This window comes from Leopardus geoffroyi, chromosome B3 (assembly GCF_018350155.1).
Source record: "Leopardus geoffroyi isolate Oge1 chromosome B3, O.geoffroyi_Oge1_pat1.0, whole genome shotgun sequence".
In the NCBI taxonomy this organism is placed as follows: domain Eukaryota; kingdom Metazoa; phylum Chordata; class Mammalia; order Carnivora; family Felidae; genus Leopardus; species Leopardus geoffroyi.
In genome coordinates this window covers 62,368,003-62,394,193 of record NC_059337.1, presented here as the reverse complement: position 1 = coordinate 62,394,193, position 26,191 = coordinate 62,368,003, and the positions used below count along the sequence as shown (strand labels likewise).

The following is a 26,191-nucleotide window of genomic DNA, read 5'->3' as shown; positions in this document are numbered from 1 at the left end:
GGCACTGGTAGGGGCAGAGTCTCACCGCAGATAGTTACGAGGGATGGTTATTTCTGGCCCTCTTAGGGTCAGTACCCTCTTGTGTCTGGGTGTGTCTGAATGTGAGCTGCATTATGAAATATGTAGGGGAAGGGGTGCTCCTCTGTCAGCCTGGCCCTGTGCTTGCAAAGGTAAATTTATCAAGCTTCTCTCCCATGCCCGTTCCCCAGAGGCAACTGCTTAGGAAGCCATATTTTCATCACATGACCCTCCCCTGACTCAAGTCCTTCCTGACACAGAGGAAACCCAAAGACCTGCCTCCTCCAGGTGTCAAGACTAACAGTTTTAAACACACAGTACCTGCATTCTAAAGGAAGGGTATGTTTGTTCGTTTAGTCTTTTGCAACCAAAATATTCTAAAATTTTAGAAAAGTTACAGAAGAACACTGTAATTTTTTTAAAAGATGAACAGCTCAGAAGGACAAACAAATGAAAAATGAAAGTTTCTCTCCTCTCCCCAGTTCTACTCCCCAGAAGCAATCCCATCGACAGCTTCTGTTTTTTTTTTTTTTTTTTCAACGTTTATTTATTTTTGGGACAGAGAGACAGAGCATGAACGGGGGAGGGGCAGAGAGAGAAGGAGACACAGAATCGGAAACAGGCTCCAGGCTCTGAGCCATCAGCCCAGAGCCCGACGCGGGGCTCGAACTCACGGACCGCGAGATCGTGACCTGGCTGAAGTCGGACGCTTAACCGACTGCGCCACCCAGGCGCCCCTACAGCTTCTGTTTTTAATTCTCCTGTAATCACCATTATCCCTTTGTGTAATGTCATATATTTGTCCATTTTAGATAGCATCTCTTGTCTCCTCAATATGAATGATGGGTGATTCATCATCCCAGTTTATTTTCCACATTCCAATTTTTGTTATATGTATATTTTTCTTTCTTTTTAATTTTGAGATTTTTTTCATTTGAAGGTAAATCTTAATGCTATTAAATTTACAAATATGCTAATTTAAATGCCCAAGTATTTATCTAAAACACACATTGCAAACATACAAATATCTATTCTCTCCACATGTCAGAGTCCATTCATTTCATGGTTTGGAAATGCGGAGAATAGATTCCCTTAAACTGCAAGTCACCAGGTGTTTCTTCACAGTTAACGTTAGCAAAATTCATTCAAAATAGTAATTAACAATGACCTTCTTCTTTACTTATTAACTCTCAACCAAACACCTTCAAAACTGTATTTTGTTAAAATTTCTGTACTAAAACATAGAAAAACTGAACTACACAAATATTGAAAAGTTAAAAATTCCTTAATTTTTATTCCTGGGATTACTACCCAATTTACAGGGCAATATACCTCAGGTAAGGAAAAGAAAAAGAAAAAGCTACAACAGAAGACCTCAGAAATGTACATGTAATTGACACTACATTGCAATCATCAATAGCTGCACTTTTTGCCAACTGTGGCTATGACAGTCCTGAACACGAAGGGGTTCCTGTTTAAGCTGCAGGAACTTTTCTGATTATGGAGCATCTTTCCTTCTGTGGCAGATTTTTGCAGTTCCTCTAATGTACTGGGGACGACTGTCTCAAAGTAACCTGTCAGCTTTCCTGACAACAACTCGCTCGCTCTCCTGCTAAGAACTGTAGCCCTCTTCTTCTGAAAATTTTTAGACCCTCCTGCTACCATATCCACCACTTCCACCACCAGATCCATAACCACCACCATAGGGACTGCCCGAGCTTCTTCCACCAAAACTGCCCCCTTTCATGGGTCCTCAGCTTGGTTGCTGTTGTCCACTGTAATTTCCAAAGTCATTATAGTTCCCACGACCACCATAGTTACCACCTCCAAAATTTCCTCCTTCATTGTAACCATCATATCCTCCACCACCACCACCATACCCACCGCCTTGGTTTCCATATCCTGGTCCACCACCACCATAGCCTCCTCTGCTACTATAACCAGGACCACCACCACAGTTGCCACCATCACCTCCAAATCCATTGTATCCACCATCACCTCCTCCATATCTACCTCTGCGGCCACCACCTCCACCGTAGCCTCCTCTTCCACCAAACTTTCCTCCACGACCCATAAAGTTGCCAGATCCACCCCCACGACCTCTTTGTGATCCAGCAGACTGCATTTCTTGTTTGGAAAGGGCCTTTTCCACTTCACAATTATGCCCATTAATAGTGATGGTATTTCTGAACAATTTTATCAACTGTATCATGATCATCAAAAGTTACAAAAGCAAATCCTCTCTTTTTTCCACTCTGCCTGTCCTCCACAACTTCTATGGTTTCTATCTTGCCATACTTTTCAAAGCAGTCTCTCAAATTGTATTCTTCTGTATCTTCTTTAATACCACCGACGAAATTTTTCTTCATAGTTAGATGGGCACCAGGCTTTGCAGAATCCTCTCCAGAAACAGCTCTCTTTGGTTCCACTACACGTCCATCACCCTTGTGTGGTCGAGCACACATGGCTGCATCCACCTCTTCCACGCAAGAGTAAGTCACAAAACCAAACCCCCTGGAACGTTTTGTTTGGGGGTCTCTCATCACCACACAATCTGTAAGTGTGTACCATTTTTCAAAACGTTTTCATAAACTATCATCTGTAGTTTCAAAGCTCAAACCACCAATAAACAGTTTTCTCAACTCCTCTTGTTCCTTTAGATCATGGCCCTCCTCCTGGCGGTGGCAGCAACAGCCGGAGTCGGGCTGGGGGCAACTGGGTGGCAGTTTTACCTCCATCCTGAGACCAGACTCGTCTCTTCCAACTCGAGTTCAACACAGGATCTTGTTTATATATTTCTTTTTAGGTCTCACAGTAGTTGCCTTTACAATGTTGAGTTTCTGTTTCCAGGGTATCGATTTCAACCACCATACACTGCGTAAAGAGAGCTATAGATAAAGGCCAATAGATGAGTCTTTAATGATGAAAAACTTTGGGGCTCTAAGATGACAGATTGGGGGAGGTATGTGAGGGCTGGAGCCCAGGAAAATAGCCTGAAAAAGCCCAGACTTTAGAGGAAGACTGCCAGATGTGAGTTCAAACTCCGTTTTTTGCCCTGCATTGGTTTTATAACCCTCACATTTCACAACCTCTTTGAGTCTATTTTCTCATCTGCAACATGGGGCTTTGGGGGAGGAATAAATGAGTTGATAGATGTAAACATGATGTCCAAAACAGAGTCCCTTCTTAGTAAACATCCATTCCCTTCCTTTGCCTTGTCACTCTCCCTGCCTTCCTGGTGAGGCTCCAGGCTTCACGTCTGCCAAAGGGTGGCCCAGGGATTTCTCCACAGTGGCTTCCCTCCTGAGCCTCTTTGGAAGAGGGTGGAAATGAGTGGTAGGGAGGCCTCTAATATGCACCCTGTAGACTCAGCTGTTACTTTGATGACCTGTTACACATAACAATGGCAAGCATTATTATGATAGTTCCTCCATCCTATCTTCCTGAAGAGTTTGGGAGCCCTTTCAGGAAAAGGAACCAGATCAGAAGACTCAATGAGTTTTGTTCATTAACCTAGTCACTTAATAACAAAGATTTTATGAGCTCATCTAGCAGGCCAAGTGTTATGCTCAGTACTGGAGATTGGTGATCCAAAGAAACACAGTCCCTGCCTTCATGGAACTTAACAGTTTAGTGTAAAAATAAACAAATATTTATCAACTAATCAAATGTAAAGTTGCAACTGTATTTAGTTATCTGGAAAAGAAGGTAAAAGGTGCTATATTGAGGGTGTGACCTAGCAAGTGGTAGCATTTTGAACTGAGTTCTTAAGGATGAATAGGAATTAACTAGGCACAGGGACCAGCAGGAATGGATCTGGCAGAAGGCAGGGCAAATGCAAAGGTTCTGTGGCAGGAGGGAGATGTTGAGTACAAGGACTAAAAGGCCAGTGGGGCTAGAACAGAGAGAGGAGGGAGGAAATCGTGAGTCATGAGGCAGAGTGGGTAGAGGTATCTACACAGGGCTCTGTAATCCACATTAAGGAATTTTGTCTCTATCCTAAGAGTACTGGAAGTCACAACAAAATCTTATGTAATGGTGGTGGGGTAGGCTGACATATTCAAATTTAAATTTCCAAAAGACGGAGAATCAGAGAGTGCAAAAAGCCTGAAGGAGATCAGTTAGGAGGCCACTGCTGTAGGGCTTAACTGGAGGAGGTAGTGTTGTTGGTAGTGAAAAGGGTATAAAGGGACAGATTGGAAAGCTATTTAGGGGATCCTAGTTAATAGAACTTGGTGATGGATTGGGGACACAAAATATGCAAACTTCATAGACACCTACACTGCGACACAGACAGGTTCATGCATGGAGCCTCTGTGAGCCTATTTCCTCATCTGTAAACTGGAGGTTGTGGAGATTTTGCAAGAGCATGCGGCATGACTCCTGTGAGGCTCAATGGCACACAAATGAGTTATGCCCATTATTTATGTGTAAGGCTCCTTACTGACATTCTTCCATTTTTGCATTCACACACAGCTCACTGCCCTATGAGCATCACCATTCATCAATTAGTTTGCCTGAGATAAGGGAATCATGCCCCAAGATAACATGGAAAGAAAAAACCACAAGGACAGCAGGGCCACATCAGGGTGGGTAAACAAAGAGGGTGCTGCCCTGGGCAGAGGTGAGGGTGTCTGCCTTGCTCCCCTGGCCTGCCCTAAATCCAGTGGGGGGTATAAAATGGGCAACAGGAAGATATCATCAGAACTATGCTCTTCTTGGGGCTCCTGGGTAGCTCAGTCAGTTAAGCAGCTGACTTGGTTTTGGCTCAGGTCACGATTTCATGGTTCCTAGGATTGAGCCCTATGTTGGGCTATGTGTTGAGAGAACGGAGAATGCTTGGGATTCTGTCTCTCCCCCTCTCTCTGCCTCTCCCCCACACTCACTCTCCGCCTCCTCAAAATAAATAAACTTAAAAAACAAAAAGAACTAGGCTGTTTTTAAATGTCTCTTCTCTTCCTCCTCTTATTAAACATTTTTATTTATAGGGGGACCTGGCTGCTTAGTCAGTATAACACATGACTCTTGATCTCGGGGTCATGAATTCGAGTCCCATGCTGGGTGTAGACATTACTTAACTAAAAAAAAAAAAAAAATTTATTATGGAAGAAAAACATGTTCATTTTAGAAAAGTTTCTAAATTCTCTTTTCTTTTCTTTTTTTTAGATTTTATTTTTAAATAATCTCTACACCTAACATGGGGCTCAAACTCACAACCCTGAGATTGAGAGTCGCATGGTCCTCTGACTGAGTCAGCCAAGTGCCCCAACATTTCCAAATTTTCTAAAACATTAAAAATTCCTCACAATCCCACCACATAAAACCATGACTGCTAACTTCTGGCAAACTTTGAAAGTTTGACATTCTGGCAAACTTCTTCTAGTCTTTTTTCTGTGCATATGTAACATAGTTAAGAAAATGCTAATATACAATATACAATTATTTGGGAAACTTTAAAAACTATTATTATTATTCAAGAAATATGTTTAAAGATGACATGTTCATTGTAGAAAATTTTTAAATATAGATAAAGAAGAGAAGTATAAATGATCTGTTTGCTATGTTTATTTTTCCTTTTTCATAGAGCTTTGCTTGTTTTGGATTTCCATGAAATTAGATCATTTTGTAACATATGCAAGCCATTTTATAATTTTATATCTTTTGAATACTTATTAAGTAGTTTTAAATTTTTTTTTTTTAACATTTATTTATTTTTGAGACAGAGAGAGACAGAGCATGAACAGGGGAGGGGCAGAGAGAGAGGGAGACACAGAATCTGAAACAGGCTCCAGGCTCTGAGCTGTCAGCACAGAGCCCGACGCAGGGCTCGAACTCACAGACCGTGAGATCATGACCTGAACCGAAGTCGGACGCTTAACCGATCGAGCCACCCAGGCGCCCCCTTATTAAGTAGTTTTGTACATATCTTTTTTTAAATCTGCAGAGTTTTTCAAAATTTGGGCCATAAAAAAAATTGTAGATGACGACTCAAAGTAAGAAATTCATTTAATATCATAATGCATACATATATAAACATGAAATGAAATTTTTCTTTTTATTATTTTTTAAATTTACATCCACGTTAGTTAACATATAGTGTAATAATGATTTCAGGAATAGAATTTAGTGATTCATCACTTACAAATAACACTCCATGCTCATCCCCACAAGTGTCCTCCTTAATGCTACTTGCCTATTTAGCCCATCCCCCCACTCACAACCCCTCCAGCAATCCTCTGTTCGTTCTCTGTATTTAAGAGTCTCTTATGGTTTGTCCCCCTCCCTGTTTTTATATTATTGCTTCCCTTCCCTTTATGTTCATCTGTTTTGTATCTTAAGTTCCACATGAGTGAAGTCATATGATATTTGTCTTTCTCTGCCTGATTTATTTCATTTAGCGTAATACCCACTAGTTCCATCCACATAGTTGTAAATGGCAAAATTTCATTCTTTTTGATTGCCGAGTAATACTCCCTTGTATATATATGCCACATCTTCTTTATCCATTCATCCATCAATGGACATTTGGGCTCTTTCCATACTTTGGCTACCACTGATTGTGCTGCTATAAACATTGGGGTGCATGTGCCCCATCAAAACAGCATTCTTTGGATTCTTTGTATTCTTTGGATAAGTACCTAGTAGTGCAATTGCTGGGTCATAGGGTAGTTTTATTTTAAATTTTTGAGGAACTGCCATACTGTTTTCCAGAGTGGCTGCACCAGTTTGCATTCCCACCAACGATGCAAAAGAGATCCTCTTTCTCCACATCCTCACCAACATCTGTTGTTGCCTGAGTTGTTAATGTTAGCCATTCTGACAGGCATAAGGTGGTATCTCCTTGTGGTTCTGATTTGTATTTCCCTGATGGTGAGCGATGGTGAGCATTTTTTCATGTGCCTGTTAGCCATCTGGATGTCTTCTTTGGAGAAGTGTCTATTCATGTCTTCTGCCCATTTCTTCACTGGACGATTTGTTTTTAGGGTGTTGAGTTTGATAAGTTCTTGATAGATTTTGGATACTAACCCTTTATCTGATATTTCATGTGCAAATATCTTCTCCCATTCTGTAGGTTGTCTTTTAGTTTTGTTGATTGTTTCCTGCACTGTGAAGAAGATTTTTATGTTGATTAGGTCCCAATAGTTCATTTTTGCTTTTGTTTCCCTTCCCTCTGGAGACATGTCAAGTAAGAAGTTGCCGCAGCTGAGGTCAGGGAGGTTGTTGCCTGTTTTCTCCTCTAGGATTTTTGATGGCTTCCTGTCTTCGGTTTAGGTCTTTTGTCCATTTTGAGTTTATTTTTGTGTATGTTGTAAGAAAGTGGTCCAGGTTCATTCTTCTGCAGGTCACTGTCCAGTTTTCCCAACACCATTTGCTGAAGAGACTGTCTTTTTTCCATTGGATATTCTTTCCTGCTTTGTCAAAGATTAGTTGGCCATACATTTGTGGGTCCATTTCTGGATTTTCTATTCTGTTCTATTGAACTATGTGTCTGTTTTTGTGCCAGTACAATACTGTCTTGATGATTACAGCTTTGTAATAGAGCTTGAAGTTCGGCATTATGATGCCTCCAGCTTTGGTTTTCTTTTTCAGGATTGCTTTGACTATTCAAGGTCTTTTCCAGTTCCATGCAAATTTTAGGATTCTTTGTTCTAGCTCTGTGAAGAATTCTGGTGTTATTTTGATAGGGATTGCTGAAATGAAAATTTTCTTATGAAGAGAAACTTACCTTTATTTTGATATTTTTAACTCTATTTCATTTTATTTTTTCAAATGCTAACAGCAAGTCAGTTTGTTTTCAAGACTCACTAATGGATTCCAACCTCTTCTATTAGCAACAATTCCATGATACAGTTACTCAATCCCCTATCATTAGATATATGGATTGCTACCAGTTTTTTTGCCATTATAAATAGTACTGTTCTGAACATCCCTGTAACTATTCCTTTGTTAGCATTCCATGATTTTTCTTTTCCCTTAAGAGAAATTTCTAGAGGTGGGGCTACAAGGGTGTGTAAAATTTTAGGGGAGTTTGACATTTATGGTCATATTAGCTCTCTAAAAAGTTGTACCAAAGAAACTGTTTATAGTTTGATATCCTATTTTTTTCAGTTAACGAATTCGTTAGTCATATAAAGCTGCATAACAAATTATCCCAAAATTTTACAGCTTAAAACATTAAGTATTTATTTTATTTTTTATTTTTTTTAATGTTTTTTTATTTATTTTTGAGGCAGAGAGAGACAGAGCATGAACGGGGGAGGGTCAGAGGGAGAGGGAGCCACAGAATCTGAAACAGGCTCCAGGCTCTGAGCCGTCAGCACAGAGCCTGACGCGGGGCTCGAACTCACGGACCGTGAGATCATGACCTGAGCTGAAGTCGGACGCTCAACCGACTGAGCCACCCAGGCACCCCAAAACATTAAGTATTTATTATATCACTGTTTCAGCAGGCGGCTTGGCTGGCTCCTCTGGGTAAGGGATTCTCAGAAGGCTGCAAGTCAGGTGCTGGCAAGGGCTGTTGCACAGAGACATTAATCCCTTGCCACAAGGACCTCTCTAGAGGACTCCTTGCCACATGGCAGCTACCTTCCGCTAGAGCCAGGGCATGAGAGGAAGGGGGTAGGCAAGCAAGGTAGAAGTCACAGTCTTTTTGTACCCTAATCTAGGAAGTGACATGCCATGACTTTTGCTGTTTTCTATTCATCAGAAGTCAGTTACTAGGCCCAGCCACCCTCAAGGGGAAAAGATGACACAGGGCATGAAAACCAGAAGGGCTAGACAACTGGTGGCAATTTAGAAGTCACACTGGAATACCATGTGGGCATTTTTGCATCAGTATAATTCTTTTTAAATGCCCCTTTAAGAGGCGCCTGGGTGGCTCAGTCGGTTAAGCATCTGACTCCGGCTCAGGTCATGATCTCACGGTTTGTGAGTTCGAGCCCTGCGTCAGGCTCTGTGCTGACAGCTCAGAGCCTGGAGCCTGCTTTGGATTCTGTGTCTACCTCTCTCTCTGCACACCCACCCCACCAGCTTGCGCTCTGTCTCTATCTCTCAGAAATGAATAAACATTAAAAAAAATTAAAATGCCTCTTCAAGGCTATAGTAATACCCAAGAAGATCTGTCTCCCTTAAATAAAGATTGAACCAATCACAGTGGCCTCACCCTGAAAAGTATTGCATTACTTTCCCCAAAATTCCTTACCAAAAATTATTGGTTCTACATTATCAGGAGAATTCATGGGCTTTGACTTAGATAATTAAAATGGAAATTTATTTCCAAAATTTATTGTTTATGCGTTCCTGGGTTTCGTCACCAAAAATAAATACAATACAATACAATACAATACAATACAATACAATACAATAAAATGTATTGTTTATGATCACTAAATAATTAAAACTAAAATTTACTCTGTAAATATATTATCCTTCCATCTCAGTTATTATTGCCACATAACAAACCACCCCAAAATACAAAGACGTAAAACAAATACAGCCATTTATTTACTCCCAGTTCTGCATCTTGGGCAGGGCTTGGCAGGGGCAGCCAGTCTCTGAGGGGCAGCTGGACTGAGGTTAAGGATAGAAGATGGCTTCACACAGCTACTCACCTGGGGTGGCTTCAAGATAGCTGTACTCCTCTCTCTCTTCCTTCATTGTCTCACATCCTCCAGGGGCTTGCTCTCTTCAGGTAGCCTCTCGCTCCTGCAGGGGAGTCAAGCTTCTTTGTGTCACAACTGGTTCTAAGAGGGAAAAATGCAAGCCATGTGGCTACAGCCCAGAAGTCACAGGGTACCACTTCTGCATGTCCTGTTGGTCAAAGCAAGTTACAGATTCAAAGGGAAGGGAACACAGATGCCATCTCTTGGTGGGAGGAGCAGTGTGCATATACGGGAAGGTGAAGTAGGGTCTACCACCTTTGCTGGCCATCATTGTAGACGACCCACCACACCTACTGATAGAAACCACCAGATCATCATCTGAGACAAGGTAGTCAGTGTTCCTTTTCTAGCAGTGGTGTTAAGGACTGAATATTCTCACCAAAGCACCCAATCCTAAGAGTAATGGTTGGTACCGGTGATATGACACATAAGAATGAAGTCAGTAGCATAAACCCAGGCCTACTCTTCTCCAAGCTCACAGAGGGAGGGTGAGCCACATGGTCTAACAAAAGAGCTAACTTACCCAGACAGCTCCTCTTGGGCCTGCAATAAACAATTAGAAAACCATATCATCTGGAAATGCTTTGCAGGAAGGCATGGCAGAATCATGGAAAGGGCACAAGGCTGGCAGTCAGGAGACCTTAAGTCTGCATGTGGCCCTCTGCTACACATTAGCTCTGTGTCTCTGAACAAATCAAGGACAAGTCTCTGAGTTCAGTTTCCTATATGTAAGGGGAACACCCTTAGCTAAGCCCCTCAACAGGTTTAACACTCTTTGCTTCTCTACAAAGTGTACTTTATGAATCCATCCAGGGGACAGCTGGCTCTGTGCACAGTGCCAGAGAGGCTATGGGGAGCGGGGGGGGGGGGGGGGGGGAGGCGCGGTCACTAAGGGTCTAAACAGGTAAAGGGCAGATGAAGGCAAGGCTGGAGGAGACAACCTCACGCAGCGTGCAAGGTGGCCTGGAGTTCATCTGGAAGCTGGCACAGAGCTCAGAGCAAGGACAGCAATGGCAGTAGACAGAAGGGATAGGTGTGACCCAATACCAGAGAGAATGTCAGTACCCAGGAGCCAGCTAGATGTTTGCAGGGAAAGCCCAAGGAAAGGCAGAGGGCAAAGATAACTCCAAAGTGGCAGGGACAATGAGACCAGGAGAGAAAGGGGAGAGAAGAGCAATTTGGCGCTAAATATGACGAATGTGGAGACTGTCAGGATATATTTCTGGTCTTCATTGTGGAAACTCACTAAAGGGAACTTGGAAGATAACTTAAAAACTAGAAAGAAGAAAATGTTACCCCATATTCCCGCCATTCAAATGCCATTGCTTTCACCACTTGGGTGGACTATCTTAGTCTTTTTTCCTCTCATGTGTAGCTTTTCTTCTCAGTATGTAGGAAGCAGTATAAAGTAGTACAAAAAGTGTAGTTTTTGATGGCAGAGAGACTTGGAATAAAATTCTAGCTCTGTTACTTTTGGGCACTCATGGTATCAAATGTTTTATCTGCAGTAACTCATTTAATCTTCATAATAACCTCTGAGGCCCCACTTCATACACAAGGAGACCAAGGCACAGAGAGGCTAAATAACTTGCCAAAGGCCACACAGATAGTAAGTGGCAGGTGAGAGTTAAACCCAGAAGCCTGAGTCTAAAGTCCACATACTTAAGCCCTATCCAGCCCTGCCTCCCACTCTTCACTGTGAGCTCAAGGGAGTTAGTGAACTTCTCTGCAAAGTGGAAACTATTCTCAGAGTAGCTGTGAGCATTAGCAATTATGTCAAGTTGTGCCAGCATCTTAACTAAAGGGGGCTGCCCACCACTTGAAAATGAGTTTTTATTTCTAGCAAGCTAAATCTGTGGGCAGGGTAGAAGGTCCAGCTGAAGTTAGAGTTGCAAGTGTAGTAAAGCCCAGGGTTTAGGCGCTAAAACAATGGAATTGGTCTGCCTAGACTCTGATCCTCCCTCTGCTACCTGCTACATTACCTGTCTGAGCCTGTCTGTTCACCTGTAAAATGGGGATAAAAATAGTACCTACTTTCTTGGTTTGTTTTCAGTATATAGGGCAACCTGTGGGAAGTACTTAAAAACAGCATTTGGGCATTGTGAGTGCTTGATAAATACAGATTTTTGTAATGGTGTAGATGGATGTAATGATAAATCTATGGTTATGTCATGTCACTATAAAGTCATAGTCTCCTGTGTTAGTATTCTTATATGTATAAGGTATTGGGGGAGGCAGAAATCTGCTCACGACAAAACCCTTTCTCCCCAGTAACTGCACAATCTTTTGCTGCATTCTCAGCATAACATCATTGTCCTGTGTCCACCAGTGTGCGAGGGGCAATGAGAAAAAAAGCAGGAAATCCAGAGGAGGGGGACAGACCCACCCCTAACACTCATAATGTAACACAGACCCCAGATTCCCACCCTAACACTCATAATGTAGGCAGCTGAGGAGTGTTGCAGGTCATCCAGGAAAATGATCAAAGGGTGGCTACAGGACCTAGTAGGTAAAGCTGCTCTAGATGAGAAATTAGGAAGAACGTCTCACTGGGCGGGATTTGTTAGATCATCATGAAAAGGTGTGGAATCTCTTTTTGGGGAGAGCATTAACAAGGCCAATCTTGCTCTGTAAGAATGGTCTTTAAGAGGAGTTCTTCACTCGTGGTTTCAAGGAACCCACAGATCTGTGAAGGTCATTATCTCAATTACTTTGGTGAGCTGGAGCTTCTAGCTTCCAAGGATGGCATTCTACTGGAAGAGGACGACCAGCTCTTGACCAGGAGCACCCTCTTAGTGGGAGAGAAGAGGGAACCTGTACTCCAGGGAAGGAGAAGGCAGACCAATGAGAGCTAACAGGGACTCAGCTCTGACAGAGACCTGAATGTAAACCTCAGTACAAGGAAGGGCCTCAAACAAAATGGAACCACTGCAGGTCTAGCAGGGAAACCTGGAAGGAGGAAATCGCCTCAACTGCTCACTCTGGCAGAAAGGAGGGCTTCCCGGAGCTGGCAAGGGCGGTGACGCTGGAGCAGGCATCCGGGATTCCAGTTACCAAAGGTGCAGCCCCACAGCTTCTGGGATCTCTTCCCGCCACGAGATGAAAATGATTTCCCGAGGGCTGACGACGGCGGCAAGATCGTTTGCCGTTGGCGTCGGGCTTTGCCCCATTTCTCCTCCCCCAGCTCCTTCTCAAGCGCCTCAGGCCAGGAGCTGGGAATGCTGGCCCCGACCGGAAAGGGAGGCGGGAGTGCTGGACCCCCGAATGGACGACTCTGCTGCGGCGTCCAGGCCAGAGAACCGGCTGCACTTCTGGGGTGCGGGGCCCTGCCGTGAGGCTGGCCTCGGCGGAGCCTACGTAGAGCAGCGTCGAGGGGCGCCGCCCGGGGCCGGGCCCCAGAGACGGTGCCGGGAGCAGTCCGTGGGGAAGGGGTCCGGAGACATGGGGTGGCGGTGGCGGAGCGCGGCGGGGCAGGGCGGGCAGGTGGCGGCGCAACGGCAGTAGGCGGGGCCGGCGGCGCTGGGGTTAATGTCCGCCCCGCCCCGGCCGCACTGACTCAGTTTCACCAGAAACCCGGGGAGGAAGTGGCCGAGCCTCAGCGCACCCGGCACCGGGGCGGAAGCGGGGGCCCGAGCCGCGCAGGAAGCCGGGACCGGAACCTCGGCAGGGGCAGCCCCACCCCACTCACCTGCGCAGGTAACCCGGGCCCCGGAGCGCGAGGCGGGGACGGAGCGGGCTCGGAGCATGTGTGGCCCTTTGTTCTGCGCTGCTGCGTGTGCCCGGGTACGTGAGCTCCTTAGCCGTCCATCTGGGGGTCCGAGAGCGGCCGGGTCACCAGAGTGGGAGTGGGAGGGCTGGGCCCGCGTACCCTTCCTCACTCCCGGGGCCTGGGGTGCTCCCCAGCCCTCTTCTCGACTTCCTCTTGGCCTGCCCGCCTCCCTGGAAGTCTCCGGCTGATCCGGTGTGTCTCCTCCTCCGTCTCCTCCCCTCTCTCAGGTCTCAAGCACCCTCGGAGCCCAGAGGGCCGCACAGTGAAGGTGACCCCCGTGGGGAGGAGGGCAACGGCCCCGGGAAGGATGATGGCCCGTGCTCGCCTCTCCCAGGCCAGTGCCCCAGCAGTCACCGTGTGGCTCCTGTGCGCCCTCGATCTTTTGGGCACCGAGGCCGGGCCGCCGCCCGCGCCCCCCGGCGTGCCCGCGGGAGGCGCCTGCCTGGACCGCTTTACCGCCGGGGTGCCTGCCTTCGTGCTCGACACCGAGGCCTCGGTCGGCAACGGGGCCACCTTCCTGGGCTCCCCGACCGTGCGCCGCGGCTGGGACTGCGTGCGCGCCTGCTGCACCACCCAGAACTGCAACCTGGCGCTGGTGGAGCTGCAGCCCGACGGCGGGGAGGACGCCATTGCCGCTTGCTTCCTAATGAACTGCCTCTACGAGCAGAACTTCGTGTGCAAGTTCGCACCCAGGGAGGGCTTCATCAACTACCTCACGCGGGAGGTTTACCGCTCCTACCGCGAGCTTCGGACCCAGGGCTTTGGAGGTAAGTACGAGGGGACCCGGTTGGATGGATGTGGGGAGACTCAGAAAAGGCACTGGTAATGGAGTCCTGGGGGAGGCGAGCATCAGAAAGGAGTGAGGAGGACAGTCCCATTCAGCCCTGACTCCTCCTTAGAAGTGGGCAGTATAAACAGTAAACACGGGACAGGCTACTAGAGTGGGGAGGGGTGACATCCTAAAATCCAGACTCTAGCTCCCTAATTCAGGATGTTGAGTGGGCTGGTGCTCTGGGAAGTGTGTTTGGGAGAGAGAAGGCAGCTCCTCCGGATTCCCGGATTCCCGATTGCTGGCCCTCATATGCTAAGTCAGGGAGTGAGTCGTCTGGAGGCCACCTGGTGACTAGCTAGACACCCCTGGCCAAGCACTGTGCTAGGTGCCTTGAGGCCCTGTCAAGTGAGCCCGGGGAAGGATAGTCTGCTTCTCTGCTGCTGGGCTTGGGACTGGTTAGCATCTCTCTGCACCCCCTCTTCCCACCTATTGGCCTTTTGGTGGTATGGGGACAACTCCAAGACCCCAGATGCTTAAGAACAAGCCCAGTCTGAGGTTGACCCAAAAGAGGAAGGGGTGGTGTTGTGGGCACAGTAGCCAGAGGCTCTGGGTGGGGGTGAGCAGGGTTGCTGAGTGAGTCAGCCCACTGGTATGTATACCTGGTAGGGGAGGGATGTCAGCTGTCCAGGCAGGTGTGTGTGTACGCGGGTGAGCCAGGCAGGGCTCTCCCAGCTTAGGATGTGATAGCCAAGCTACAAGGTCTGCTCACCTTGTTTACTTCCAGGGATAAGGGCAAAGTGGGGGCTCCTCCTCCTCCTTGCTGGGACTGAGCAGTCAGCTGGGGTTGGGGCCCCTCCAGAGACCTTCGTTCCCCATTTTCTCTGTCTGATGTTCTGGCCAGGTGGGGCTCCAGGGCAGGGATGGGTCACAACTGATAACCTCTGTTAGCACTTTATAGTTTACTGATTGCTGTGCCACTTAGACTCTGACTTAGGCCTCATGATAACCACTTCTGAAAAGGGTGCTATTAGTTGTCATCCCACTTTTTAGATTAGGAAACCGACTCCCATGTTAAATAATTTGCCCAGCATTGAGGAGGGCACCTGTTGGGATGAGCACTGGGTGTTGTATGGAAACCAATTTGACAATAAATTAATAATAATAATAATAATAATAATAATAATAATAATAATAATAATTTGCCCAGGATAGCACTGCCCATAAATCGGAGACGTGGGACTCAATCCAGGCAGGATCTCCAAAAGTCCTATGCTGGTTTTCACACAAGGCCACGTTTTTGGTAGAAACCTAGCACTCTGACCCATGATAGCCCAGCAGATAGTAGAACCAGAGACTGGGAGCTCAGGGGCCAGGACTGGGCTGGTACTCAATCTGGGGGTGGTCTCAGTTCTGGAAAGAGGAAAAGGGACTTTCCAGCTTTTTCCTGGGCCAAACTCTCTCTCACGTTAGGGACCCACTCTTCTCCCCATCCTTCTTCCAGTAGCTCTCTTGGGTCTCTGAGGAGAGGTGGGATGGGGATTCTGGGTGGGGGAGGGGGGAGAGTAGGCACCATCTCTGGGGCAGGCTGGGCCACCTGAGTCCCACTGGGCCAGGGCCTGAGCCTGTTCCACAAGGAAGTAGCAGAGAGTGTAGGTGGTGATGACTCTAATTGACCTGAGCTTCTTGTGCCTTCCTGATCTGACAGAGAGTCCATGGGAGTTCTGCTCCAGGGCCAGCACCTGAAACTCTGGGGTCTGGTCGGGGAGATGAGGTGGATGGGGCCACAGGGTCTTGCCACCAGCCTTCCTCATTTGGAAATGCCCCTACCCTGGCTGGCTTGTTTGGCACAACACAGGGTGGAGTGGGAATTTCCTGGGTTATTTAGGGAGCTGGGTAGGGCGTGAACTGAGTGCGAGCTCCAGGCCATTTTAAGGGTGCTGCAGTGCTTTGGGGGTTGGGGGGAGCTGTTTGGTATCAAGGAGTCTGTTCTCAGCTGAGCCTGGCTAGAGGTTGGAGATGGGAAAGAGCAGGATAAAGTTATCTTGGAGGCTAGGGTGGACCAAGGCAGGCAAGGTGGGCACCTAGGTGTTCAGGGCATTTAAACCTTTGATTCATTTGATTCATTCATTGGGTTTAGAAATCAGGGTGCGTTGGCTTGTTCCCCTTTCCCTGTTTGTGGCCAATCTAGTCTAGATTCTTGTGGCCTCCCGAATACCCTGCTCCTTCCTTCTCTCCCCTTACTTGCCCTCCCCCTCTTTCTGTTGGAAGAGTGGCTTAGGAGGTGGAGTCTGTTTCCTGGCGATGTCCTGAGGCCTGGCAGCTGGGGAAGGGCTTCCTTTATTGCCACTCTGGCCCTTTGCTCTCTTGAGGGTGGGAAGTAGGGAGTGGTAGGGTGGGGCATCTGCCCCTTGCTCCTGGGGCCTGGGGCTGGGTGGATGTTGCTGGTTTGGCCCAAGGTGCATCACTCTGCTGTCCACTTCCACCCTGGGGGCTGGTGGGGCTAGCCTATCTGCCAGGTAGGTAGACTCCCAAGTAGTCTTGTCTTCGGCTGATTACTTTCTGAAAAATGCAAGGAGAGAGGCATGGGCGCCCCCCAGTTCACTGCCCCCATGGCTTTGTCTCTCAGAGGTCACCTCAGGACCTGCCCCTATTGGACCCTCTACTGAATGCCAGCCAAGCCCCCTGGGTACAGTTCGTCCCAGACAGGCACTTTTCTTTCCTGCTCTTCTGGTTTTATTTCCTCTCAACCCCTGCAACCCAGGTCCTCCTTTTCTCGTCCTTCTAGGCCTCTGCATCTGCATCTGACATGTTTGTGGACGCTCTCTCCTCCCATCCCTTTGCTGTTACTGTGTGTCCTGGTCTTCGCCCCGTTGGGTGTCACCTCCCCTCTGCGAGTCCCCCAGTGGCTCGCTTTCTCTGCCTCATCAAAGAGGAATCTCTGTGACTCAGCCTCCTACCAGCTGCTCTTATCTCTTACCTTCTCTTCTTCCTTTCAACTCACTTACGCTTGACATAACCTTCTGTAGAGCCTCAGTGGAGGACAGTTTGGCAATGTCCATCAAAACTGTAAATGGGGGCGCCTGGCTGGCCCAGTCGGGGGATCATGCAACTCTTGATATCGGTGTTGAGTTCAGGCTCCACATTGGGTGAAGAGATTACTTAAATAAATAAATAAATACATACATACATACATACATACATACATACATACATACTAAAAAAAAAAACTAAAAAATACAAACTTGTAAATGCACATAATCCTCAACACAGTTCCACTTGTAGGAATTCATCTTGTGGCTATACTTATATGTGTGTAAACCCACTTACCAGCCAGTTACTCGTTGTAGCATTGTTTATAATAGCAAAGAATTGGAAACAATCTCAATGTCTGTCAACACATCCTATAATTGTATGTGGCAGTGCTGTTTTAATAATAATAGTAATAATAATAATAATAATAATAATAATAAGCCCTGAGGCAATATGGTTTGGTTTTTAGTAGGGAAGGAAGAAGAAAAGAAAGAATCTAAGTCAAGAGGAGACTGGTGTACTGGTTAAATAAGTTGTAAGTTATGATGCATTCACATGAGTACTGTGCAACCAAGAAAGGGGGAAACTCCATGTTGCTATGGAAGGATTTCCAAAATACATTGTGAGAAAAACAGGAAGAAGAACTTGCATTCTTATAAATTCAATACTGTCTCTTGATAGTCACACAACCGCACATATAAAATAGAATGGTTGCCTCTAGTGAGAGGACCCTGGGAGGTTAAGGGGAAAAGGTTAAGAAAGGACAAGACTTAATACTACTCTTTTGTACTTGTTTCGGGGGGGGGGGGGGGGCAGTAGTAAGGTTTTTGGTTTTATTTATTTTTAACTTTTTTTCTTCTTTTTTTAATTTTCAGAGAGAGATAGAGAGTGGGGAGGGGCAGAGAGAGAGAGAGGGAGACAGAGAATCCCAAGCAGGCTCCACGCCATCAGCTTGGAGCCCAACGTGGAGCTCAAACTCATGAGCCATGAGATCATGGCCTGAGCTGAGGTCAGACACTTAACCAGTTGAGCCACCTAGGTGCCTCAAGATTTTATTTAAAGAAAAAAATTAAAAAAAAATAAAAATTAAAAAAATTTTTTAATGTCTATTTATTTTTGAGAGAGACAGAGTATGAGCAGGAGAGGGGCAGAGAGAGGGAGACACAGAATGGGAAGCAGACTCCAGGCTCCGAGCTGTCAGCACAGAGCCCGACGCGGGGCTTGAACTCACGGAACGCGGGATCATGACCTGAGCCGAAGTCGGCTGCTTAACCGACTGAGCCACCCAGGTGCCCCTCAAGATTTTATTTTTTAAGTAATCTCTACACCCAACCAAACTTACAACCCCGGAATCAAGTCTCATGCTCCACCAACTGAGCCATACAGGTGCCCCAACTCTTGTACTTTTTGAATTTTATATAATATATATGTATTACCTAAGTTAAAAACAACCCTAAGATAATGAAAAGCAATCAAAATCACTCCTCTAAGTAGGTGAGTGGACTGCAGCATGGTGTTTTATAAAGATCATGAGCTATGGAGTCAGATAGACCAGAGTTCAGATCCCTGCTCTGCTGTTCAGAAAATGAGTGACCCTGGGCAGGTTATTTAACCTCTCTAATGTCAATTTTTTCATCTGGAGAGGGGCAAGAATGCAGCTGTGGTAGGATGGTTCGGAAGGTAGGTGATGGAGATTCGTGGTCAGTAAACTTTCTGTAAAGGTTCAAATAGGAAATATTTTACACTTTGTGGCCCATATAGTCTCTGTTCCAGCTGCTCAGCTCTCCTGTTGTAAGGTGAAAGCAGCTGTCAACAATATGTAAATGAGTAGATGAAGCCGTATTCCAATTTATGAACACAAAAATTTGAATTTTAGGTACTTTGCTGTGTCACAAAATAAACTATTGGCAGCTTTGTTAATAAAGACAACTCCATACCTGTCTCCAGCTCTGGCCTGTCAGAAGTCCCCACGCACACTTCCACTACCTGCTGGTTACTTCCTAAGTGGTCTTCCCTGCTCAAGTTCAACTTCTCTATAATTGAACTCTAGGTTCCCTCTAGATCTGGTTTCCCTTTTCTCTGTGCCCTACTCTTCTCAGTTCCCAATGCCTGTCAGACACAGAAAGCTTCTCACATCCTCCCTTCCATTCCTTTAGCTACCCCTTTAATTCAGACGACTCCCTTCATGTATTCTGAACTGTGGCTCTGATCCACTCACCGGCCTCCTCTCTCCTTAGATGTTATTCCAAACAGAGGGATAGATAGCTGCTGCCCTGTGCTCAGGAGTGCCCCTGCTGCCTGGGCCCTTGGCCCCTCCCTATAGACTCCTGAACCTCGATCATACATCTAGGAGGTCAATGTCTGGTGCAGCTGTGGTGTCTAGAACTCTGTGCCACTGCTCATGGCCATGTCTGTCCCCTTCCTGTACCACTAGTTGTTAAATATTTAAATATATTTCTGCTGTGTCCACATGCTCTGGCCCTGCATTGAGGGCCCTTTATGGTCTGTCTCACCCAGGCTGGTCTCTTCAATGTCTGCCAGACTGGCCTTGCAAATTCCCAACTCCTTGCTTTGGATCATGTTTCCTGCTGTTATCAACAACACCGCACACTTCTCTACAACCAACCAAATAAAAACAAAAACAAAAGAATTAAAAAATCCTTTCTCACAGTGCCTGGGTGGCTCAGTCAGTTAAGTATCTGACTTCAGCTAAGGTCATGATCTCGTGGTTCATGAGTTCGAGCCCTGCGTCGGGCTCTCTGCTGTCAGCACAGAGCCTGCTTCGGATCCTCTGTCCCCCCCTTCCCTCCCCCCCCCACCCCCTCACTGCTCAGCCTATCTCTGTCTCTCTCAAAACTAAATAAACATTAAAAAATAATAAAATTGGGGCGCCTGGGTGGCGCAGTCGGTTAAGCGTCCGACTTCAGCCAGGTCACGATCTCGCTGTCCGTGAGTTCGAGCCCCGCGTCGGGCTCTGGGCTGATGGCTCAGAGCCTGGAGCCTGTTTCCGATTCTGTGTCTCCCTCTCTCTCTGCCCCTCCCCCGTTCATGCTCTGTCTCTCTCTGTCCCAAAAATAAATAAACGTTGAAAAAAAAAAAAAATTTAAAAAAAATAAATAAATAAAATAATAAAATTGGGGCACCTGGGTGGCTCAGTCAGTTAAGCATCTGACTTCGGCTCAGGTCATGATCTCACAGTTGATGAGTTCGAGCCCCATGTTGGGCTGTCCACTGTCAGCGCAGAGCCTGCTTCAGATCCTCTGCCTCACTCTCTTTCTCAAAAATAAACTTTTAAAATAATAATAATAATAAAATTATATATAAAAATTATATATAAAAAATAATATTAAAATTTTTAAAAAGGTTAAAAAAAAAAAGTCCTTTCTCCCTTCTCAAGAAAGCCTTCCCTATTTCTCTGACTTGCTGTGACCTCTCCCTTCTCTGTATGCCCACTTCCTTGTCTTGCACACACACCACATATTGCTTCATCTTGTTGGGTGTCTTCTCCCAAGTTGCTTCCTGGCGTTGGGTCTTATCTGCCTGGAACCCCCTCCAACGCAGTGTGTAATTTCCTATGGCTGCCGAAACAAATTACTACAAACTGGGTGATTCAAAACAACAGAAATTTACTGTCTTACAGTTCTGGAGGCCAAAAGTCCAAAATCCAGGTGTTGCCAGGGCCATACTCCCTCTGAAGACCCTCAGGGAGAATCCTTCCTTGCCCTTTCCAGCTCCTGGTGGCGCCAGGCAGTCCTTGGCTTGGGACTACATCACACTCCAGTTTCTGCCTGTCTTCACTTGGCCTTCCTTCTTTCTGTTTTCTCCTCTTCTGTCTTTTATAAAGACAATATATCATTGGATGGGGCCTACCCAGCTAATCCAGAATGATCTCATATGAAGATGCTTAGCTTCATTACTTCTGCTAACACTCTTTTTCCAGTTAAGGTCACATTCAAAAATTCTGGAGATTAAACACAACCCTATTTTCTGGGTCTACCCATTCAACCTACCACAGACAGGAATTCTGCTTTGTGCTTATTTCTCTCCAGTCCCTAACTTGAGACCGGAGGAAGCCTCAGGCACAGGCATTGTCAGGTTGAGGGAGGGTGTGATTCCCTCAAGACCCCTTATAATGGGAGGCAGAGTCTGTCTGAGGTGGCAGAGGCACCCTCCTCCTGTGGCTACATACTCTAGGACACCAAGTCTTGCCACGTTGCTGCCCAGGGGCTCTGTGCTTACGGTTCTACCAGGATGGGCTTCTCAGCAGCAATCCAGACCAGCAGAATGAGGGGTAATAGTGTTAATTACACATTTACTTATTTGGCTTTTCAAAAATATTGTTACTTTGATTTTTTTAAGCAATTAGCACAAGTACTTGCGTATTATAGAAAATGGGGGAGGGGACACCTGAGTGGCTCAGCCAATTAAGTGTCTGACTCTTGATCTCAGCATCCTGAGTCCAAGCCCCATGTTGGGCTCTGCACTGGGTATGAAGCCTACTTAAAATAAAATAAAATAAATAGGGGCACCAGGGTGGCTCAGTCAGTTAAGAGTCCGACTCTTGATTTCGACTCAGGTCATGAGCCCGAGTCATGGTTCATGGGATGAAGCCCCACTTCAGGCTCTTGCACTGACAGCAAGGAGTCTGCTTGGGATGCTCTCTGCCCCTCCCCCATGCGTGTGCGCGCACTCTCACTGTCTCTCCAAATAAGTAAACTTAAATACATAAAAAGAAAATGAGAATAAGCTCCTCTCCTATACATATTTTTCCCCTAAATGGGATCAAATGATACATGCTGTTCAGTACTTTTCTTCAAAAGTAGGTTTTACAACATTAAAAATATCTTCAGTGTAACAAAGACTATCTAGAGAGCAAGATGATGATTTAGTTGTGAGCTCTTGCCTGTACCCCATGCAGGCTGCTGAGTCCTAGGTTGGTTTAGGTGTGGCCCGTATTGCTCCCCACTTCAGGAGAGCTCTGGCCCATTCAGTGAGAATTGATCTTACCTTACCTTCCCCTTCAGGGTCCCGGATCCCCAAGACCTGGGCAGGCATAGACTTGAAGGTGCAGCCCCAGGAACCGCTGGTGCTGAAGGGTGTGGAGAACACAGATTGGTCCCTACTGCAGGGTGACACAGATGTCAGAATAGAGGTGAGACATGAGGCTGGCTCCCTGACCCCCACCTCAGCTCTCCAGGGTTCCCTTTCCAGGACCATTGTCCAGCCTGAGGTTCCAGATGGTTGGAGTGGATAGAAGCTGAGGATACATTTAATACCAAGTTCCTCTGCTCTCCCTATGGAGGTGGGGGTGTGGCTGGGAGGACTGGGACAGCTGAGGGACATCGGGGGGGTCCCAGCTTGATGGCTACTCCTGTGTATAGAAGAATGAGACGGACCAGGTGAAGCTGTGGGGACTCAAGGAAGGCACCTACCTGTTCCAGCTGACAGTGGCCGACTCAGACCAGCCAGAGAGCACGGCCAATGTCACAGTTACTGTGTTGTCTGCCAAGCAGACAGAAGGTAAGGGAGGGGACAGGGAGGCAGTACCTGGAGCCGGCCCCCTCTGATGATGGGGCCCCACAGGGCCCCCTCACAAGCTTTCCTCCCCTCCCCCAGAATATTGCCTTGCATCCAACAAGGTGGGCCGCTGCCGCGGTTCCTTCCCCCGCTGGTACTACGACCCCACGGAACAGATTTGCAAGAGTTTCATTTATGGAGGTTGCTTGGGCAATAAGAACAACTACCTTCGGGAAGAAGAGTGCAAGCTAGCCTGCCGGGATGTGCAAGGTGGGCCTTTACCAGGTAGCTTGGGGACCCTGACTTTCCCCCAGGGTATGTGGTCTCTCCATTGTCAGGACAGTGGGCTTGGGAGTCCTGCATTCCCAGCCCCCACCCCCCTACCCCCAATCAGCTCATCCCTGCTGGGACCTGGCCCTGACTCCTCTCACTTGTCTGTTTTCTCTCTCCCAGGCCCCTCAATGGACAGGCACCGTCCAGGTGGGCTTTGCTCCTTTCTCTCTTCCCCTCACCCCTGCCAGGTCATGTCTTTGCCCCTGTCTGAGCTCCTTTGCCCAACCCATTCCTGCCCTCGTAGGATATGGAAGGACCACAGGCACGCCACCCACTACAACCCAGCACCCTATCAGGAACTCCCCAGTTTGTGTGTAGGAGTGTTCGGGTGGGGGGTGCTAGAAGGGGAGCAGGGGACATGTCATAATGCTCTGCTGGGGTAGAGAAGGCCAGGTAGATGATGGATTCTGGTACTTGGTGACCTCTGCTGGAGCCTGACCTCACCCTCAACACCATCCCGCCCCATCCAGTGTGCTCTGGCACCTGTCACCCCACCGAGTTCCGCTGCAGCAATGGCTGCTGCATCAACCGCTTCCTGGAGTGTGACGACACTCCCGACTGCCCCGACGCCTCTGATGAGGCCACCTGTGAAAAATGTGAGGCCTGGGAGAGGGAGGGGCGGTGGGCAACCGAAGGGGAGGGCCTGGCCATTCATCCTGCACCCCTGCAAGACCCTTGTTTGGCCTGGGCCTCTGATCTTTCATCTTTGCAGACACCAGTGGCTTCGAGGAGCTCCAGAACATCCATTTCCCCAGTGACAAAGGTGAGGTCCTCCTCAGGTACCCTGGGTCAGGAGAGAGGCTGGCACTGCCATCCTTATTCACCCCTCCAGGATGCCAAAGGGGCCTGCTGTGTGTGCCAGGTTGCGGGTAGAAACCTGGTGGGCTCCTAGGCTCTCTTCGGCCTCATGCTTCCCATGCATCAGTCCTCCTCTTACCACCATGCCCGTATATCACTGAGGTGTTATTTACTTACCACTTTTCCTATAAATCAAATACATTTCTAACTTAATGTGTTAAAGGAAGTTTCACATCAGTAGCGTACATGGGAAGCCACTGTTACGTGCTACAGATTGATATTAACTATTACAATAACTATAATAAGACAACATTAATTAATTTCCACTAGACATTTGCCTGCCAGGGTCAGACCCTGAGCCTTCTTTGTTAAAAAGATAGACCATCCAGTGCTGGAGAGAAAACCGAGATCTTGATACAATTGGAAAAGCTGAAAGAAAATTGAAAAAAACGGTTACATGAGTCCATGTGGGGTATTTCTGTGCCTGAGACTGTTGTCCAGGATATGTGTGTTTCTGGGGCCCTGGAGGCCCTCACTGACTCTCAGCCTTCCTCAGCATGAGGTTGGTCAGGAGGTGGAGCCTGGTGGATGGTGACAGGGTGGCCCCCCATGGACTCACTCATCCTTTGGCCCATTCCTTACCCCCCAGGGCACTGCGTGGACCTGCCAGACACAGGCCTCTGCCTGGAGAACATCCCACGCTGGTACTACAACCCCTTAAGTGAACGCTGTGCCCGCTTCACCTATGGTGGTTGTTATGGCAACAAGAACAATTTTGAGGAGGAGCAGCAATGTCTCGAGTCCTGTCGTGGCATCTCCAGTGAGCTGGGCAGTGGGGGAGGGGACGGAAGATGGGGAGGGGAAAGGCTGAGCTAGAGCACTCAGCGCATCAGCAGAGTGTTGGAATGGGGGTGGGGGAGGATGGCAGTGGGCCGTCTGGGGCACCGAGGAGCAACTGAGTCTCAGAGCCTTTAGTACTGATTTGTCTCTCTCCTCATTATTTTGTAGAGAAGGATGTTTTTGATCTGCAGCAGGAAAACCCCATTCCTAATGTAGGTAAGCCCCATCTGCCCTCTCACCAATGAGTAGGTATCATCTCAAGGATCAACTCCATGTGATCGCCCAAACCTGTGTTCAGAAGGATCCTGAGGTTGGCTCAAGGGACGGAGAGCTACAGTCAGTAGTGATACCTGCCATGGGCAGAGGAGGGAGGCACCGGAAAGCGCGTGTCCTATGTTTGCGGTCAGAGTCCCAGGCCTTTCCTTGAGCTCCTAATGGAGCCCAGCTGCTCGTACGCTGGAGGTCTTTCCACACCTGGCATCCATTTGACTTGGTCCCCTCTGCACAGAGTGGGAGGTTGGGCATCAGAGCTGAGCAGGCCCCGGGAGCTCCTCCATTAGGCCTCTTTTTCCCCCCAGGCTCCGTGGAGGTGGCCATTGCAGTATTCCTGGCCACCTGCATCGTGGTGGTGGTCACCATACTGGGTTACTGCTTCTTCAAGAACCAGAGAAAGGGCTTCCACAGACACCTCCACCACCACCACCACTGCCACCCCCAACCCCCTACCCCTGCCAGCTCCACAGTCTCGACCACAGAGGACACGGAGCACCTGGTCTATAACCACACAACCCGGCCCCTCTGAGCCTGGGGCTACCTTGGCCTTTCACTCTAGAACTCTCACAGACGCTTTCCAGCTCTCACCTGGCCCTGCTTCCTTTTTGCCAAGATGGAAGCCTGAGCTGGGGAAGACTTTGGGGCCAGACCGCTCTAGCCTGTTTCCCAGGCCCACTCCTGAGGCCAGGCTCCAGCCCCTCTGGGATATGTCTCAGCTAAGCTTAGGCCTCTGGTTCCTGAGAAAGCTCCAGGGCCTGGGAGGAGCAGAAAACCTTTGAACCCAGAGTCCCACACACAGATGGACCTGTCTGCCTGGGATCTCAAAGAAGTTGAAGTTTTGTTTCCTGTTCAAAGCTGCAATGTCAGAAGCTGGAGGTCCCAGCCCTGCCCTTCAGACCTGGCCCTGCCACTACGCACAGTTGAGGGCTGGGGGTAGGACCTCCCTGTATATTTTGTGCTGTATAGAGTTCCTTTTTGTTTATTTAATGCCATGGGGATGGGTGAGAGGAGTGGGAAGGGGCTGCCTCTTCCCTGCCCCCAAGAGTGCACCCTGCAGAGCCTGATGCTCTGTATCCTCCCCACATGCCCCAGGGCTCTCAGGCATCACACCCCACCCATCCCCCTGCCCTCCACAGGCCCCAGTCCACCCACAGTGTAATAAAATAGTTGGTTCTGTGA

The 26,191-nt window shown here is 47.6% G+C and overlaps 2 protein-coding genes and 1 pseudogene across 3 annotated transcripts in view; 1 reads left to right on the top strand and 2 right to left on the bottom strand.

Annotated features, from left to right (window-relative positions):
- Positions 1-13,482, bottom strand: part of PPP1R14D (protein phosphatase 1 regulatory inhibitor subunit 14D) — a 25,970-nt gene extending 12,488 nt beyond the window's left edge. Inside the window, exons 1-2 of one of the 2 annotated variants that reach the window (XM_045450007.1) lie at positions 13,369-13,482; positions 9,630-9,761 (exon numbers count right to left, since the gene is read on the bottom strand). The gene's annotated coding sequence lies outside the window, so the exon portion shown is untranslated. Of the gene's footprint in view, positions 1-9,629; positions 9,762-12,660; positions 13,142-13,368 lie in introns of those variants that run through there. The other variant, XM_045450006.1, reaches the window with a different exon arrangement.
- LOC123583147 lies at positions 1,652-3,206 on the bottom strand (annotated as a pseudogene).
- SPINT1 (serine peptidase inhibitor, Kunitz type 1) lies at positions 12,317-26,191 on the top strand. The gene is made up of 13 exons (XM_045450800.1): positions 12,317-12,496; positions 12,865-12,970; positions 13,017-13,463; positions 13,677-14,216; positions 22,276-22,403; positions 22,633-22,771; positions 22,868-23,038; positions 23,222-23,248; positions 23,572-23,697; positions 23,814-23,864; positions 24,549-24,719; positions 24,908-24,955; positions 25,318-26,191. The coding sequence occupies exons 1-13, from the start codon at positions 12,317-12,319 to the stop codon at positions 25,539-25,541; spliced, it is 2,358 nt and encodes a 785-aa protein (XP_045306756.1). The 3' UTR covers positions 25,542-26,191.